The sequence below is a fragment of the Colias philodice genome, chromosome 8, assembly GCF_061535455.1.
Source record: "Colias philodice isolate Cphi_HAF_F1 chromosome 8, ilColPhil1 Martin Lab GWU primary, whole genome shotgun sequence".
In the NCBI taxonomy this organism is placed as follows: Eukaryota; Metazoa; Arthropoda; class Insecta; order Lepidoptera; family Pieridae; genus Colias; species Colias philodice.
Genome location: NC_143093.1, coordinates 2458188 through 2473917, shown reverse-complemented (window position 1 = coordinate 2473917; position 15730 = coordinate 2458188). Strand labels below are relative to the sequence as shown.

The 15730-nt window shown below is 35.2% G+C and overlaps 2 protein-coding genes across 3 annotated transcripts in view; one reads left to right on the top strand and one right to left on the bottom strand.

Moving 5' to 3' along the window:
• Positions 1–282: 282 nt before the first annotated feature.
• LOC149486353 (WD repeat-containing protein 13-like) lies at positions 283–5600 on the top strand. The gene is made up of 11 exons (XM_089697971.1): positions 283–487; positions 561–616; positions 727–846; positions 1003–1113; positions 1401–1554; positions 2681–2847; positions 3235–3295; positions 3488–3570; positions 3808–3971; positions 4291–4490; positions 4680–5600. The coding sequence occupies exons 1-11, from the start codon at positions 406–408 to the stop codon at positions 4778–4780; spliced, it is 1299 nt and encodes a 432-aa protein (XP_089554097.1). The 5' UTR covers positions 283–405; the 3' UTR covers positions 4781–5600.
• Positions 5601–6650: 1050 nt separating this feature from the next.
• LOC149486352 (uncharacterized) overlaps positions 6651–15730 on the bottom strand; it is a 50551-nt gene continuing 41471 nt past the window's right edge. The window contains exons 13-18 of one of the 2 annotated variants that reach the window (XM_089697681.1): positions 15439–15623; positions 14267–14317; positions 13119–13310; positions 12769–12892; positions 10141–10251; positions 6651–9589 (exon numbers count right to left, since the gene is read on the bottom strand). In XM_089697681.1, the coding sequence (XP_089553807.1) occupies positions 8850–9589; positions 10141–10251; positions 12769–12892; positions 13119–13310; positions 14267–14317; positions 15439–15623 (1403 nt within the window). In that variant the 3' untranslated portion in view covers positions 6651–8849. The remainder of the gene's footprint in view (positions 9590–10140; positions 10252–12768; positions 12893–13118; positions 13311–14266; positions 14318–15438; positions 15624–15730) is intronic. The other variant, XM_089697679.1, reaches the window with a different exon arrangement.

Here is a 15730-nt window from a genome sequence, read left to right as displayed (position 1 = left end):
TTTCAGCAGGCTTTGAGGGAATAATCGCAAGTCTGAATTCATTTTTGCGAGAGTTTTTAAAACGTTTCCAAAAGAAAAATGCGCGCCGATGCTCTCCGTGCCGGTCTGTGTGAACGGAGTACGGACTCTTATATTACCATAAAATTGACTTTTGCTTGATTTCTTCTAGTGCAGGCGGATATCAAAGTGCATCCTCAATCAATTATTGTTTGCGTGCAATGCGTGTAAAGAAAAATGAAAATTCCTCCGTCATGAATGTCATTTGTCAAATGTCAGATGTCAGATGTCAGCTGTGGATATTTTATGTTTACGAAATTTTTTATTTGTTTGTTGTTGTCGGGTATAATTTTATAAAAACGAATTAAAACAACATTATATTGACAATTTTTTTTCAAATAATATAATATGGCAGCAGCTTTTCAGCAGCAAATATTTGCCCTGGATGCTCGTTTTAATGCTTATAGAGCTCCCGGAAATCCAAACTTCAGTATGAAATTGAAATCGAAATGTAAATAAATAAAAATCTTACAGTCCTTTGAATTGTTTCTTTATAATTTCAGAAACTTTGTACATTCGACGACGCAGTCAGTTATTGAGAGAAAATGCAAAATTTAAGGTATAAATTTTGTTAAAATGTTTCTGTATAAGTTTATTCATAATTTTTTTCCCATCTTTAAACAGTCATGTCATAATATTGTTATAATGTTCATATAATTAAATTTTCAGGATATTGAGACCATAAAGAAATATATAAACATAAGGAGCCAGTTACTGCAGCGAAGGTATGGAGTACAGGACAATATATCAATTAGTTCATCATCATCCCGACAGAGATCGAGTAGCAAAGTAATTATTACTATGTATTTATTAATTAAAATGTTCCTATAGAATAAAATCTTCAAGGAAAAGCAACCCAGACTATTCTTCAAGCCTATTTTATTCTGTTTAGCATTTTTTAATACAAATATTTGATGTTGCTGTTTTGTATTTTTTTACTTTCAGGCAAGCCTTGCAGTTGAAGAAAGCATAACTATAAATTCGAAAAAGAATAAGAATGATTTGACAATATCAGAAAACTATGCATTCTCTGGTGTCCATCATATATTTGATCAGGTACTCAAAATATATTTTTTTATATAGACAATCCATAACTTTATTCAGGGTATAATATGATATTTGCTATAGCATTTTTATTAATAACTAGCGGTCCGCCCCGGCTTCGCCCGTGGTACATATTTTGCAATAAAAGGTAGCCTATGTTCTTTCTCAGGGTCTAAAGATTATCTGTCTCAAATTTCATCAAAATCGGTCCAGTGGTTTATGAGCCTATTCATTACAATCAAACAAACAAAGTTTTCCTCTTTATAATATTAGTGTAGATGATCTATTATATATTTCAGCACACAGATCAAGTCAGTATTGTGAAGTTTGCAAACAATGATCGCTCCAAGTTGTGTTGTGCCTCTCATGATGGAACGGTGTCCATATGTGACGTCACTGCTTCGCCGCCGCGCGTCGCGTTTATACTCGAAGGACATACTAAAGCTGTTACTGGTATGATGCAATTTTATTATTTAAGAATGATATAATCTAATCCTACTTTTTATTTTAATAGACTGGGAATCCTAGTATCCTTTAAAAATATGTGGGCTTAGTAAAAGGATAGATTACATTTGGAAGTGTTGAAAACATTGCTGGTGCTCTGATGTTAAATACTTTAACTTAAATTGGCAAACAATGTGCCAGCCAACTCAGTATAACATTATGTAGTAGGGTATGTCAAGTTATTCCAATATAACAAATAGTGTCCCATCATTCCACAATGTCCAGCTTTTGTGAAGGACTATGTAACATTTCCTATCCCTGGACAATGTATATTGACATATTATGTATAGATGATAATATGCCAATACACATTGTCATGGTACGTTCAGACGCGTGGCATGCAGCTTAGCAAGCAGCGCGGAAAGTAGCCCGGCAAGCAGCCCGGCAAGCAAACCGGCTAGTAGCCCGGCAAGCAAACCGGCAAGTAGCCCGGCAAGCAGCCCGGCAAGCAAACCGGCAAGTAGCCTGGCAAGCAGCTCGTGCGCTTACAGTACAAATAAATAAACACGGCGCATGCACAAACAACATGTTAACATGCGTGTGCTCGTTGTATGTCACTTTGAACGCAAACGTCTGAACTCACCATCAGGTTGCGACTGGTCGGCGTCCAACGACCTGCTGGTGACGTGCGGGCTGGACGGCGAGCTGGTGCTGTGTAGCGTCAACACGTAACATGACGTAGTAGGGTGATGGCTGTCCTCTAGCAGGCTATGAGTCGTGTAGGTGGTTTAGTGTGTCCGCTCTGTGCCAGGTTGCGACTGGTCGGCGTCCAACGACCTACTAGTGACGTGCGGGCTGGACGGCGAGCTGATGCTGTGTAGCGTCAACACGTAACATGACGTAGTAGGGTGATGGCTGTCCTCTAGCAGGCTATGAGTCGTGTAGGTGGTTTAGTGTGTCCGCTCTGTGCCAGGTTGCGACTGGTCGGCGTCCAACGACCTACTAGTGACGTGCGGGCTGGACGGCGAGCTGATGCTGTGTAGCGTCAACACGTAACATGACGTAGTAGGGTGATGGCTGTCCTCTAGCAGGCTATGAGTCGTGTAGGTGGTTTAGTGTGTCCGCTCTGTGCAAGGTTGCGACTGGTCGGCGTCCAACGACCTGCTGGTGACGTGCGGGCTGGACGGCGAGCTGGTGCTGTGGGATGTGACGCGGCGCGCGCGGCTCCGCTCGGTGCGCGACCAGCTGCGCGCAGCTCTGCTCTGCTGCGCGTTCCAGCCGGTTAATAATAATATGGTTATTGTATCCTTTGAAAGTAGAAATTTACGACGAAAGATATTACGTTTCGACTACGATTAATAAAAATTAACACAACACAACTAAACAAGAACACAAACAAACAATGGTCCCGTAATAGATAATAATCTGTATTATGGATATTGATGCCTTTTCGGCCTTCCGTTGGTTAATTTTGTGATGTGGATTTAATTTAAGTATATTAATACTTCACTCATTTAACGAAGTGTTAAGTACTTAATAGCTAAAGTTATATTAGATAACTTAATTGAAACGTTGTATTTCTTATACCTCTAAGTATTTTATGAATTTTATCCATACACCTCAATTTCAATTAAGGAAAAGTCTTCACTAACGCTGAATCAAATGTAATTTTCCTATACAAATATTAAGGCGGGAAATGCGAGGGGTATGGTGGAAGTACTCAATGTATCTACTGGAATATATCCTCGAGGTAAGAAACATTTATAGTAATTATTATTCCTGTAAGATTCAACTAATTGTTGAAACTAGTTTTTTGTTCAAGATCCGGCTCGAAGGATCAAATAAAAATTTATCGAAACGAATTCTCATCAATTTAACAAAGACAAGCATCATAAGTGAATTTTAATGAACTGTTATATAATTTATAAATTGTGGATTGTAGGAGGCAGCAGTATTTTAGGAGGACAAGTGACAGCAATCGCATGCGAATCCAGTGGGAGGATGTTTTGGGCAGCTAATGACAAGGTAACTCGTGTTAATTTAATATTTTAGTAGATATCAATAAATTACACTTTTCATCAGGTATAATTTCACATGTTTTTACATATAAAATGGTGTATATTCCGAGTTTTTTCGTTAAAGTAAATATAAATTAGATCGTTAAGTTTCTTATAACAGTTCGCTGTAGGTATTTCCCATGTTTCAATTAGAAGTTGTCTAACAAAATCAGTCATTTACGTAACTAAAATACCTGTTATACAGGGTGTGATAGTAAGCTACCGCATGTCGGGCACGGGCGGGTCGCTCAGCAAGCTGCGGCGCTGCGTGGTCGGCGGCGCTGTGTCGAGCCTCAGCTGGTCGCCCTGGCTAGCGAGACACCCGGCGTTGCTTGTTAGCGCGGCTGATGATTCCTTGTATTTGTTTAGGTAGACTTTTCTAATTGAGGTTGTTGGTTTTAATCTTGTTGAATTTTTTTTTATGATGTAAGTTGTTAGAAGTTTTTTGCATGTCAATGACGGTTTGCATTTTACCAAACTTTTACATCAAATTTAATTACAAACGCGATCGGTCATAATTCATTTATATTAACAGCTATGATGTCACAATACAGCGCTCAGTAGCTCCTATTCTTAATGGTGATGTACTTGTATTTTTAATAAATCCGATGGTGTTAAAAATTTATTTACTCCCAATTTTGATTTATATCATCTAACCATTCATCAAAAATTATTTAACTATTTCCAGGATAGCAGACCGTGAAGGCAACCTATCCCTAAAGAAGCGGTACGACATATCTCATCGTACTCACGGCGTGCGTTCTACTTTCTGTCCGATCATGTCGTTTCGTCGCGGCGTGTGCGTTGTCTCTGGTTCTGAAGACGCCTGTGTTTACTTTCTGGATATAGAAGGACATGTCGAGCACCCTGTAGTTAATAAGCTGCAAGGTAAGTGTAGATTGAAGAGCCTGTAGTTAATAAGTTGCGTGTAGTATTATTTTACAAATTAAATTAAATTTTCACAAATTATGTTAAAAAAAAGAGCTAATTGTAAAAAAATACTGTCACCAATCATGATATGTTAAATATTAAACTACATATCCTTCTGTAAAAAAAAATAAATTATTATTTTTTCAGGTCACGCATCTCCAGTGTTAGGAGTGAGTTTCAGTTACGATGAGAGCTTACTAGCCTCTAGCGACGCGTCTGGACTTGTCATTATTTGGAGAAGGAGTTGATTCTAGTGTAAATCTGCATTAGTTACAATTATATAAGAATTTTATTTTGACAGTGTTTTATAAAGATATTATTTATTATAGAGTTTGTGTTCCTTTTGAATGTTAAATGTGTATTCGTTAATTATTCTTACAATTTGGTTCCTTGGCTTAATCTGATAATAAATTATGGATATTTTAAAATTGTAACATAAGGAGAATATGATGAAATTTAAGTTATGTATTTTACCAACCCTAAAAAAGCTGACCATATTGTCTCTCTCTTTAGCAGTATTAATATTAAAGTGAAACTTTTTGAATTAAAAATCAATGCTTTTTCCTAGAATATTAACCAACTCGAATGTACTTTTCTATGAGTAGATGTTACGTATTTTTTAATGTATCTAGGTATAATTTTGACGTGACAAAGTCTTAAATTAGGTTGTGACTGGGAGTCACTTATGAAAAAGTGTAACGCTCGGTAACGTTACGATGAGTCACCGAACGAGAGAGAGGCCCGCCGAATGCCTTGCGTCTCTCTCCCACTCAACTATGATCGAGAAAAAGACGTTGTCACGTAAAATCTTCGCCCGTAAAACCGACTTTACAGGCAACCATTTTTTTTATTGAATCTCGGAACTTGAATAAAATCTGTGATTTTTTTAAATGTACTTTTCAAAGATTGTAAAAAGCTTAAAATTATGTAAACTAATATTGATTTCCTGTATATTGACCAGTGTTAGTACTTACATATAAGTGTTTTATTGTTAATGAAAAACTTGTATAACGACATTCCTTATCTAACTTATAAGAAAATATACGTGACAAATAATTTGAAATAAATATCTGAAATCATATTGAATATCTTTTATTTTCCATTTAAACCTAAAGCAATCCGTTCATACGACAATATAGACAGAACCTGTAAAAATTAATAAATAGATTTCCCCCTTTAGACGACATAATATAATGAAATAACACAGAAAGAAAGAAAAAAGAAAGTCGTCTCAGTTAGGCCGTTTTTTCTCTACGCAAAACTAACAGAACATAATGTTGTTACAACTTTAACCGCCATACTAATGTATGCGCCGTTTTTTCAGACACAGCATAACACAACTTTGAACCAACAATTCGTCTATGTTGTCTTGCCCGCTAGATCGGATCAACTTTTTTGTTTCGACAACATAGCCGCTTTGCAATCTCTATATGGACTTTTTTCAAAATTATTTTCTTGCTCCCGTAGCTTATCGAAGAGCACGTAAAATACTCCATCAACATGACATCAACACAACGTTAATGTTATGTTGGTTTGGCATAGTGAGTAATCGGCACTAGTATTTTTTGGAACAGGACATTTTTCGGAACTCTTGACTTGTTTTATCAGAAATATTACGCAACTTATGTGTACATATATTGCAATTTATGAAAAATTTAGTGGATCAAGATGACATAAAATCGATGTAATGATAATGCATTGTCAATCTGTATTCTGTACACAGAACAGTAAAAACACACTTTGTTTTTGTGATTCTGATATTTCATAGCCTGTTAGGTTGGAACACAGAACAGTAAAAACAAATATGTATGTATGTATGTTTTTACTGTTCTGTGGGTTGGAATGATGTATCGAAAAAAAATCTGTTTAGAATAGGAAGAGAGCTATTTATTCTAAAGTTGGTACCTACATTCTGGATTTCAATTTATACAGTATACGTGAACAAAAGTGCCACAAGTCGGGAAAGGTAAGGGGTATTTTTTTTTTTGAATTTTTTGTCATTACTTTTTGCGTAAGTCATATCTATCATTAACTTAGGGTTTTTAAATTTTTACTGTAACAGTCATTATATGTTTGGAGGGAAATAAGTGACAAATATATGAAATAAAAGTCTTATAATCATATTTAATTATTTATTTTCCATATAAATACTTTAAAAGACTCGACAAGTCACAATATGAAAAGACATCCGATGCGTTCATCCACTAAATACTGCCAACTCATACAAATTAACAACTTACAAACAATAAATACCATAATTACTGGACAATTCATTCAAATAATCACTAATTAAATGTAAATGTGATCTAAACAAAACCATCGAATCGCTGAGATTTCTACTCGTATAATAATATTTATAAAATCTAATTACACTGATAGAGTCGTAACTTACATAATACCGACGCTACCCCGTTCTCTAATCAAGCGTTATCCTAATTGTAATTGCAACAAAATGAACATCGCTTATTTACATCTGTACATTAACGAAACATTCTAAATCGTAAAAGAACAATAAACATGTATTAATAAATTTCCATAATAATAATAAAAAAAATCATCAATCAATAATAAACTTTTAAATTATATTTACACGTAAAACTAAAACGCGTTTACAATAAATCGATATGGAAATGAGAAGGATTGCACATCAGGTTCACACTTGGACGTATCGCGTGTACGCACACACGCACGCACGCACACACACACACTGCCGATGACACACATGAGAATTTATTAACTAAAAAAGGGTAATGGGCGGTCTACACAATGGGCAGAGTTGGGCGAGTAGAGGCAATCACGATAGTGGAGGACCTTAATGTCTATGATCGGCTGTCTTTGTAGATGTTTTTTTCGCCGTAATGGCGGCAAAAATCGACGATCTTTTGTTGGGCCAACGCTGTCCATTGTGTAGAGGACCCATAATGATTGTATTGTTGAGTGTCATCGACATTACAACGCATTCACTCGACACTAACACTTAATATAAAGTTCCGCTTAACTAACAATTGGCTCGAGGTGGACGCCCAGAGCTGCGGCCCGAACTAATCACTATGAGATTCAACTTGAAGGCGATCCGTATTTATTTATGTGCGACGTACAAAAGTTTGTGCGAGTGTCTATGGCGGTATGAAACGAGTATTTTGGGTAAGACTTGATCGCCAGGTATAAGGGAATCTCATTTTAACGACACATATTTTTATTGGTATTTACCGGTTTACCGGTTTTTCGAGATTACCGGAAAAACATGTTACGTAACATAAAATAAAGCAAGTAGAGTTTACACATGCAATTTATTGCATTTTTATGTTTACATAAAAAAACAATAAGAAACGCTTAAATAAGAATAGAGAAGAAAATTTTAAATAAGTAATAAAATAAATTGATAAGTATATAATTAATTCATAATAGTGGGTTCATTAATATTTTGCTGCTCTTTTGACTTCTACAACTAAAATATTTGTCGTTATAACGAGAAGAATATTTATAAAAAATCTAACTTCTTAAATGTAATGCAATAGTGCCACTACTGTCTTTATCGAAAAACGTGATTTTAGTAACTTTTATTTAGTTTCTATTTTGACTATTTATTTTTCAAATTATTATCCAAAAAGAGAGAAAAGACCTGGAAATATATAAAGCCCTAATTTGTTTAAAAAAATCCTTACTAAAAATAGTTGTATGGCGATCATTAGTCTTATATATTCGGACCGCATCTCCCCACATACAAACATATAACACGATGGAAGATGCGTGTGCGCAGATCTTAGCGCACATTTGGCAAATTTATTTTCAATACACTAAAAAAATTACGTATTAAAGATCTAGCATTTATTCTGACGGAGTACAATCGTAGGCCAAAGTGTAGGCTCTAACTTAGTGTAAGCATTATATCTATGTATCTACAGTTGCAATAATTCACGGTTATTTGTACCATTGTTCTGTAAAATTCACTGGGCTGAAAGATTGTATAGCTGTTACGATATGTACATTACTAGTTTGTTGTCTATTTGAAGAAATTTCTCGAAGTATAAGAGATAGAAATATTTTTTTTACTTTTCAATTAGACAACATTTAAAATAAAATGGCTTGGTTTGTATCAATCGGTTCAATCAATATGGCTGCACTGTGAGTGACAATCGGACACAATCCTCTTGCCAACTATGACATACTTATAAATACTTAACTCTTTATTATATAAGAAAAAGTAGTTTCATCAGTTACGACTTCACTACGACATTATTTCGCAATAACGCTAGTTTTGACACCGAGAAATTTATTTGACTTTAAAATTGCTCATAAGACATAAAACTTGTATTTCTACGAGACATCGGCCGGTTTTCTCTCCAGGGTAGCTTTGGAACTGCTTTCGATCCCGGAATCTTCATCACCGCTATCCAGAACTGTTCCTTCACCCTTCACCGGTTCCACTTTATCATCTTTTTCTTCATCGAGCACTATATTTTTTGTATCAGCTGTCGAATTACAGGTAGTTTTGCCAAAAGTGGAAAAAGTTGGTTCAGGCATGGGATCATCTCTTTCCTTCGACATGGGTAAAGCCATGGTGATGACGGGCGTTTCATCACTCATCACCAACGGTGTAGTACCTTCACTTGGTCTTTTGGGTTTTTCTAGAACGAAATTAAACACTCTGTTGTGTCTCGGCGAGGGTAGGTGTGGTGAGGGGGGTAGGTCTAGTTTTAGTTTGTCTCTAGTATGTCTTAATCCGCCTAGCGCTTCGCCCCCGGGGGAGCTAGGGCTGACAGATTCGCTGGAACTCGTGCTGTCTGGTTTCCAATCTTCCGGAATCTTTTTAAAGTCGTCATCTATTGTCGATCCGGGGGTGATGTCTTCTACCCCCGAGTCTGGGGTGGTGAAGTCGAGGGTTGGTGTGAGGGTAGGTAGAGTGGTGGGGGGTGGTGGGGAGGGGGAGGGGAAGTCGTCTGCGGGCACGAGTTGCTGCTTGAGATGCATGCCGGGGAAGAACTGACTTGTTGTGGATAGAACACCCAACTCGAACGGCCGCGCTGATGAAGATATGAAGAAGTCATCGTCGTAGTCTAGAAATAATAAAATAAATGTTAAATGCGCTTTTAAATGAATGTGAGTGTATGTTGGTATTGAAATCAATTAAGATAATGATAATGACTTGGATATATCTTCAACAAAAAAAAAACATATTTTTAGTCTTTTTTTTCTAAAACAGTCATGTTAGTGCAATAAAAGTATTAACATAATTTAAAACTGTAACAAGACTGTAAACAACAATATTAAAAATCAATATTTTGATGATGACGAACAATATCAAAAAAAGACAATCCAATAAATTACAACAATCCCATCATAACTTTTATATTTTTTTCAACTTTCCTTGGCTACCTTTTTACAAATTAGGGACATTTATTTCAAAGGATTTTACAATTCACTTATTTTAACATTTTATAATAATATTAAAAACTTGAACACCTTGACAAAAAAAGTAAAAATTGCGGGTGATTGTGGCGTCGTATGGCTGTGTGCGTAAGGAATGTTAACACGGATATAAAGTAACTAAATGTGACATGCACATATACAATCATGTTTACAGATAGAAACTCGAAGGTTTACTCACCGGCCCCAAAAGCGATGCCAGCCCGCAGCGGCAACATGTCAAGCGGTGCGGGCGAACCGAACAGCTGCCCGTAACCCGCCTCCGCTTCTTCCACGCTTGATGGATCCCAGTCTGATAAACATATTTCAATTATTGCAAACTTTTTTAGTTTAGGGCTAATTTTTCAATCCTTGGTTAAAACTTATTCGTCGAATAATGTATAAAACTACCATTTTAAAAACGTATTCTAATTGCCCGTATTTGACAGTTTACGTGACATTTTAATAGTATCGTGCAAGAAGCTTATATCTAATACACTGGAGATTTCGGTATGAACATTTGACGTGTAACAAGAAAATTGTTGTGTTCTATCACTTTCACACCTAACTTGGTATTGCCACTGTTAATACGAAGTTTTCCCAAGGCTACTATGTATGCTGTAATATTCTGTGCAAAAGGTTAGTTTTTGTACATGAGTTTGTTGATAAATTGCCAACAACGTCATTCAGAAGCATTGTTGGATGAGACAATTATTATTTATGCTAAATAAAATAAGTATCTGAACCAATTATTAAAAAGCGATATTCCCTGATTATGGGTAGTTACCATAATAAAATTGTAGCAACTCTCACTTTGACAATATGACATAAGTGTCAAAAAAATTGCGTCGCTTCGAATATATAAGTTAATATTGTTGCGTATTTAATAAATATTTTCCGAATATTAATAATGTATTGCATTGTGAAAAATTGCAGAAGTTTTTGGACACCAAATTCTGGCCTATAATTTCACAGGCAAGTGTATATTTACGTTATTTACAATATTCCTCAATACTCATGCATTTACCTGTTTAGAATCATTTTAATGGCAAAAATCGTCAAATTTATCATCATTTTACTAAGCAATCATGTTAAATAAGTTCTTTTCCTAATACTTTCATCATTTTTCAACAAGTTTTCAACAAACAAATTTAACAAGTAAGGTAACCATGATGATGGGTTTTTACGGATAGCGACGATAATATATTGCTTAACAATAATATTATGATGAACATTTAGAACACCATTTTAAAAAATTTTATACTAGTAATGAAACAACACACGACATCGGTATTGCACTCACATATTGTGGTTTGTTCTTTTTTACATTGAAATTTATACTTTTTAACCTAATATTTTTTTGTTTTACCTATTTCAGCTTTCCAAAAATGAAATAAAAAGAAATAAATGGCTGTCCATAGTGCCTATCAAGGGTAAAATTTATCAACATGCCAGAATATGCAGTTTGCATTTTAAGCCTGAGGATTACGGTCCAGAAAAAAAATACCTTTTGAAAAGTGCTATACCTTTTTATTTACCACATTCTTGTTACTGCGTCTCAACTGATAAAGTAATTTTAATTATATTATAATTAACCACCATGAAACCATTAGTAACCGTAAGTACAGCTCCTGAAAGACATACGAATTTCTGAGAACTGTAATATCGTTACCACACATCAACACTAGCGATGCAACTCTCCCTTTGGAATATTGAAAAGTTTTAGACTGAAGCTTGAGTAACCAAAACGATGTTTTAATGTATGTAGCACTCATTTTAATTAAAAAATCGTAGTATGAGATCAAAAGTTATCAAGCGTTATTTAAAACTATCATTCTCTACCAAATATAATGGTATGTACCTATAAAGATGATAATTATTCATGTAAGTTGACCAGTAATATTATAATATAAATACTGTTAAAAATATATGTCGTTATTATTTATAGACCATGATTTTTAGTTTTTTTTATTTCGAAAAATCCTGAATATACAAACCAGTGTGGTCACCCACAGAAAGAGACAAAAAACAACACTGACGTCATTCAAGGTTATATTTTCTTGTGACAAGTTAATGGTCATAGTGCAATCTCCAGTGTATTAGATATAAGCTTCTTGGTATCGTGTAATACTTTATTGGACGGATAATTTTTATCCAAGCATTGAAAAATCGGCCCTTAATTATGTAGGTGATGTTCAACCTAACGTTTGTAAGAATGTTTCATCATAAAATAATAAGAAAAAAAAGAGCGTGTGTGCCGAGCACGCGTGTCAGAAGTGAAACTTCTTTGGCAAGATTCAAAGATACCAAAACCCCTTACTCTATGACGTGACGGTATAGCCATGACGCGACCTTGAAATTATACTATCGCCGCGCCTAAAAAAGTTTCACTTCAATAAATATTTTTATGAAATTTGTAACAAAAACAGCAGTCAATGAATTCAAGAAAATAAGCAATTTTTTTTACGTAAATAATAATTTACTCTGAAGTGATAAGGCCGCCTCATTGTACACATTAAAGCTGTATACGATTTGTCATTTACTTTTCAATTTTATAAAAATACTAGCTTTCCGCCGGCGGCTCCGCCCGCGGTTTCAAAGAAAAACTCGCATAGTTCCCGTTTCCGTGGAATTTCCGGGATAAAACCTTATATTACTCGTTGATAATGTAGCTTTCGAATGGTGAAAGAATTTTTAAAATCGGTCCGGTAGTTTATGAGCCTATTCATTACAATCAAACACTCAAACAAACAAAAAAGTTTTCCTCTTTATAATATTAGTGTAGATTAGTCAGTAATTTTATGAAGTTTTAAATAAATAAATAACTTACCGCAATAAGTGGAGAGATCGGGCAGATAGTGCGCGGGCGAGTGCAGCTCGTCGCACGCCTCGCGCGGGTACTCGTACACGCAGTGGTACTTCTGCCGCTTGAACACCACGCGCTTCTTGCCGTCCTGGGTGCGACATATACATACATAATTAAAAAATTGGTTGTGTGTAAAGTCGGTTTACTGACGATAATTGAACGTGACAACGTAATTGAAAAATTAAATGTTTGAGTTTGATAGCCTTATTATGGGTAGTTATTGGTTGTTTATCTACTTTATACTAGCTCTTTCAACAACCTACACGAATATACAGCTATCCCACTCACTCCTATACCAATATTCTACTACTCACCGCTGGCTGTTCCAAGCTCCTCAACGAGGACTTAGAGGGCGCCGCCCTACAGTCCCACGAGGAGGGCACAAACTCCACCTCGTCCCCCTCGGAGCCCGAGCCCGAGCCGGAGCCCGAGCACGAGTCGTTCGACGCGGAGCCTCCGCCCCGTGAACCATCATCCACGCGGCTTGGTTGACCACTGTCACGCTGCTGTTGTATATAATATGTCTTTAGATTATATGCAAGTTGTTTTTATTTCACTAAGCGATTGATGTATTCGTCTGAGTCTGTCTTTCGCTCGTATTGGAATAGGAAGAGACTATATTATGATTAGAATAGTTTCACTAATGATATAGTAATTTCTACATGACAGATAGGTTCAAGATAATATTATACAATTAAATTATGAATACACATCGAATATAAGATGAAATTTAAACGTTATTTGATTAATGAAAGATGAAAATAAAATATTTAATTGAGAAATATTTACATGAGTTAAAATGATTTAAAATGAGCATAACAATGGTATGTTTTTGATAGGATAAAACTGTTATTGAAGGATGTAACATGAAATAGTAGCAAAATAATAATATATACTAACCCACTAACATGCAAAAGGAAAGTGTTAGCAAAAAGCTACCAAAAGCACATGAATGAATAAAAATCTAGATATGCCTTGAGCTCATAGAAACAATGTTAAATAAAAACTATTAATTAATATACGTGATCATTTTTTTTATTGCTTCAAAAAATTTCAAATTCCATTCTGTAAAACTTCTGAAACATTGTTTCTATTCTGAATGTACAATGAAGATTTAACTCTAAGGCATTCACGCCTCAACGTTATGATATGAATATTTCTTTTACCGCAATCTGTTATATTATCATTTTTATTTAGGTGCGTTGCAGACTCAAATGTTTAAAACGACATATGGTACAGATTTTTATGTCTGCAAAAATATTGAAATAAGAACACGTCACAACGTCTGAGCGCGTTCCGCCAAAGGGTGTGTACCCTAGGTACATAGGGTACACGAAGTATCTAGGGTACATCAAGCACACTAGGCACATAGGGTACACGAAGTACACATGGTACATTATTACACTAGGCACATAGGGTACACGAAGTACACAGGGTACATAAGGTACAAGGGCACACTCACGTGATCGAAGCGCGTGGTCGGCACAAGCGCAGTCTCGCGACCGTCACCGTCCTATGCACACACACACATGCAAGCACACCGACACCATATGTAGGTATTTTTTTTTTTCAATTGTACCGTCACCAAATATTACTTTTCACCGTTTTATTACTATTGGAAATATAATGCTAATTGTTTACCATCGTATTCTAAAAAAAGATTGAAATGCAAAAAACAGCTTTATAGTTAGGTAAGAAAATCATCAAATTTTGCGTGGTCGAGATTGCGGTGGTATGTCAATAGATTGTAGTATATGCTTCATCGACACAGTAAGAATTTTCCTATCCAATCATGGAACTCAATAATTTTGGCAAAAGCAACCAAATCCCAATTTTACATATCCCATAAAAAGCTTCTGAATTTTTAAAGACACAAGTTTCATTAATAATAATATTTAGAAACAGTACAATCTCTTGTAGTAAAAAGGATTTTACTACGGGTTGTGTTTTTATGGAGATAAGTGTTCAGGATAACTTTCTTAGTACTTATTCATTTCACAATACACTATCAGGGGATCTATTTCTTGCAATCCTAACTTACAAAAAATAAAATGCAAACTGAACTTGTCGAAAAATTATTTACATTTCTACAAAACATATCATCTATAAACAAAATATCACAAAAAATATACAACTTATATGAAACAAAGATTAAAAACCAGAACCACAAAAAAACATATTAAAAAAGCGCTTAGCGCTCCCAAAATTATAGCATAAAGCATTCAAATAAATTTATTGACTAACATACAAATGCCCAATATATTTTTATTCAATTATTAAACCCAGTAAAAAAGACAAAATTTGATCTTACCATATTCTATTTAGAGGGCATTTGTAAGTAATCAATGAATTGACTACATATAAACAACAAATAAAAACAATCGGAAAATTATTCTTTGGGGGAAATACTTCACTATCATTGTTAAGTGGATTTGAAACTAACATTTAACATACCAAAAACGAAAAAAAAAAAAACAAGAAAAATAATACAATTTTTTGACATTAGTATTTTTTTTTTGTTAAAATCAATATATGTTAGTACCACAAACCACTTTTTATCTATTTCATTGGGATTTGTCATCAATACAAGGGGGGATTAAATAAGTATCTTCACGAATATCACCAAAAACTTACCTTCCAAATAAACTCCCCACTCGAGGAGTTAGTAGAATGCGAGTCAGTATCGCTGTCCCACTCTTTCAACAGGTCAGCGGGTTTGTCGAGTTTCTCCGTCCCGCTCTCCTTGTCGCACTCCGGGGACGTGGGCTCTGTGGGCGAGTCTTGGCTGAACGATGTGCTCATTATTTCTGATCCGGGACCTGGAAATGGTTAAATTTATTGAAATTTGAAAATATTGTAAAAATATACGACTGTTTTCGGAATATTTGCACTCTTGCAGCAAACAATTTTTGCAATCTTTGTACTT

What these genes read in the sequence shown, in the direction of transcription:
- LOC149486353 (XM_089697971.1), top strand. Translation starts at nt 406, where the DNA reads ATGGCAGCAGCTTTTCAGCAGCAAATATTTGCCCTGGATGCTCGTTTT. An exon ending in TTAATAATAATATGGTTATT is followed by an intron (nt 2,848 to 3,234) that starts GTATCCTTTGAA and finishes ACAAATATTAAG; the next exon opens with GCGGGAAATGCGAGGGGTAT. An exon ending in GATTCCTTGTATTTGTTTAG is followed by an intron (nt 3,972 to 4,290) that starts GTAGACTTTTCT and finishes AACTATTTCCAG; the next exon opens with GATAGCAGACCGTGAAGGCA.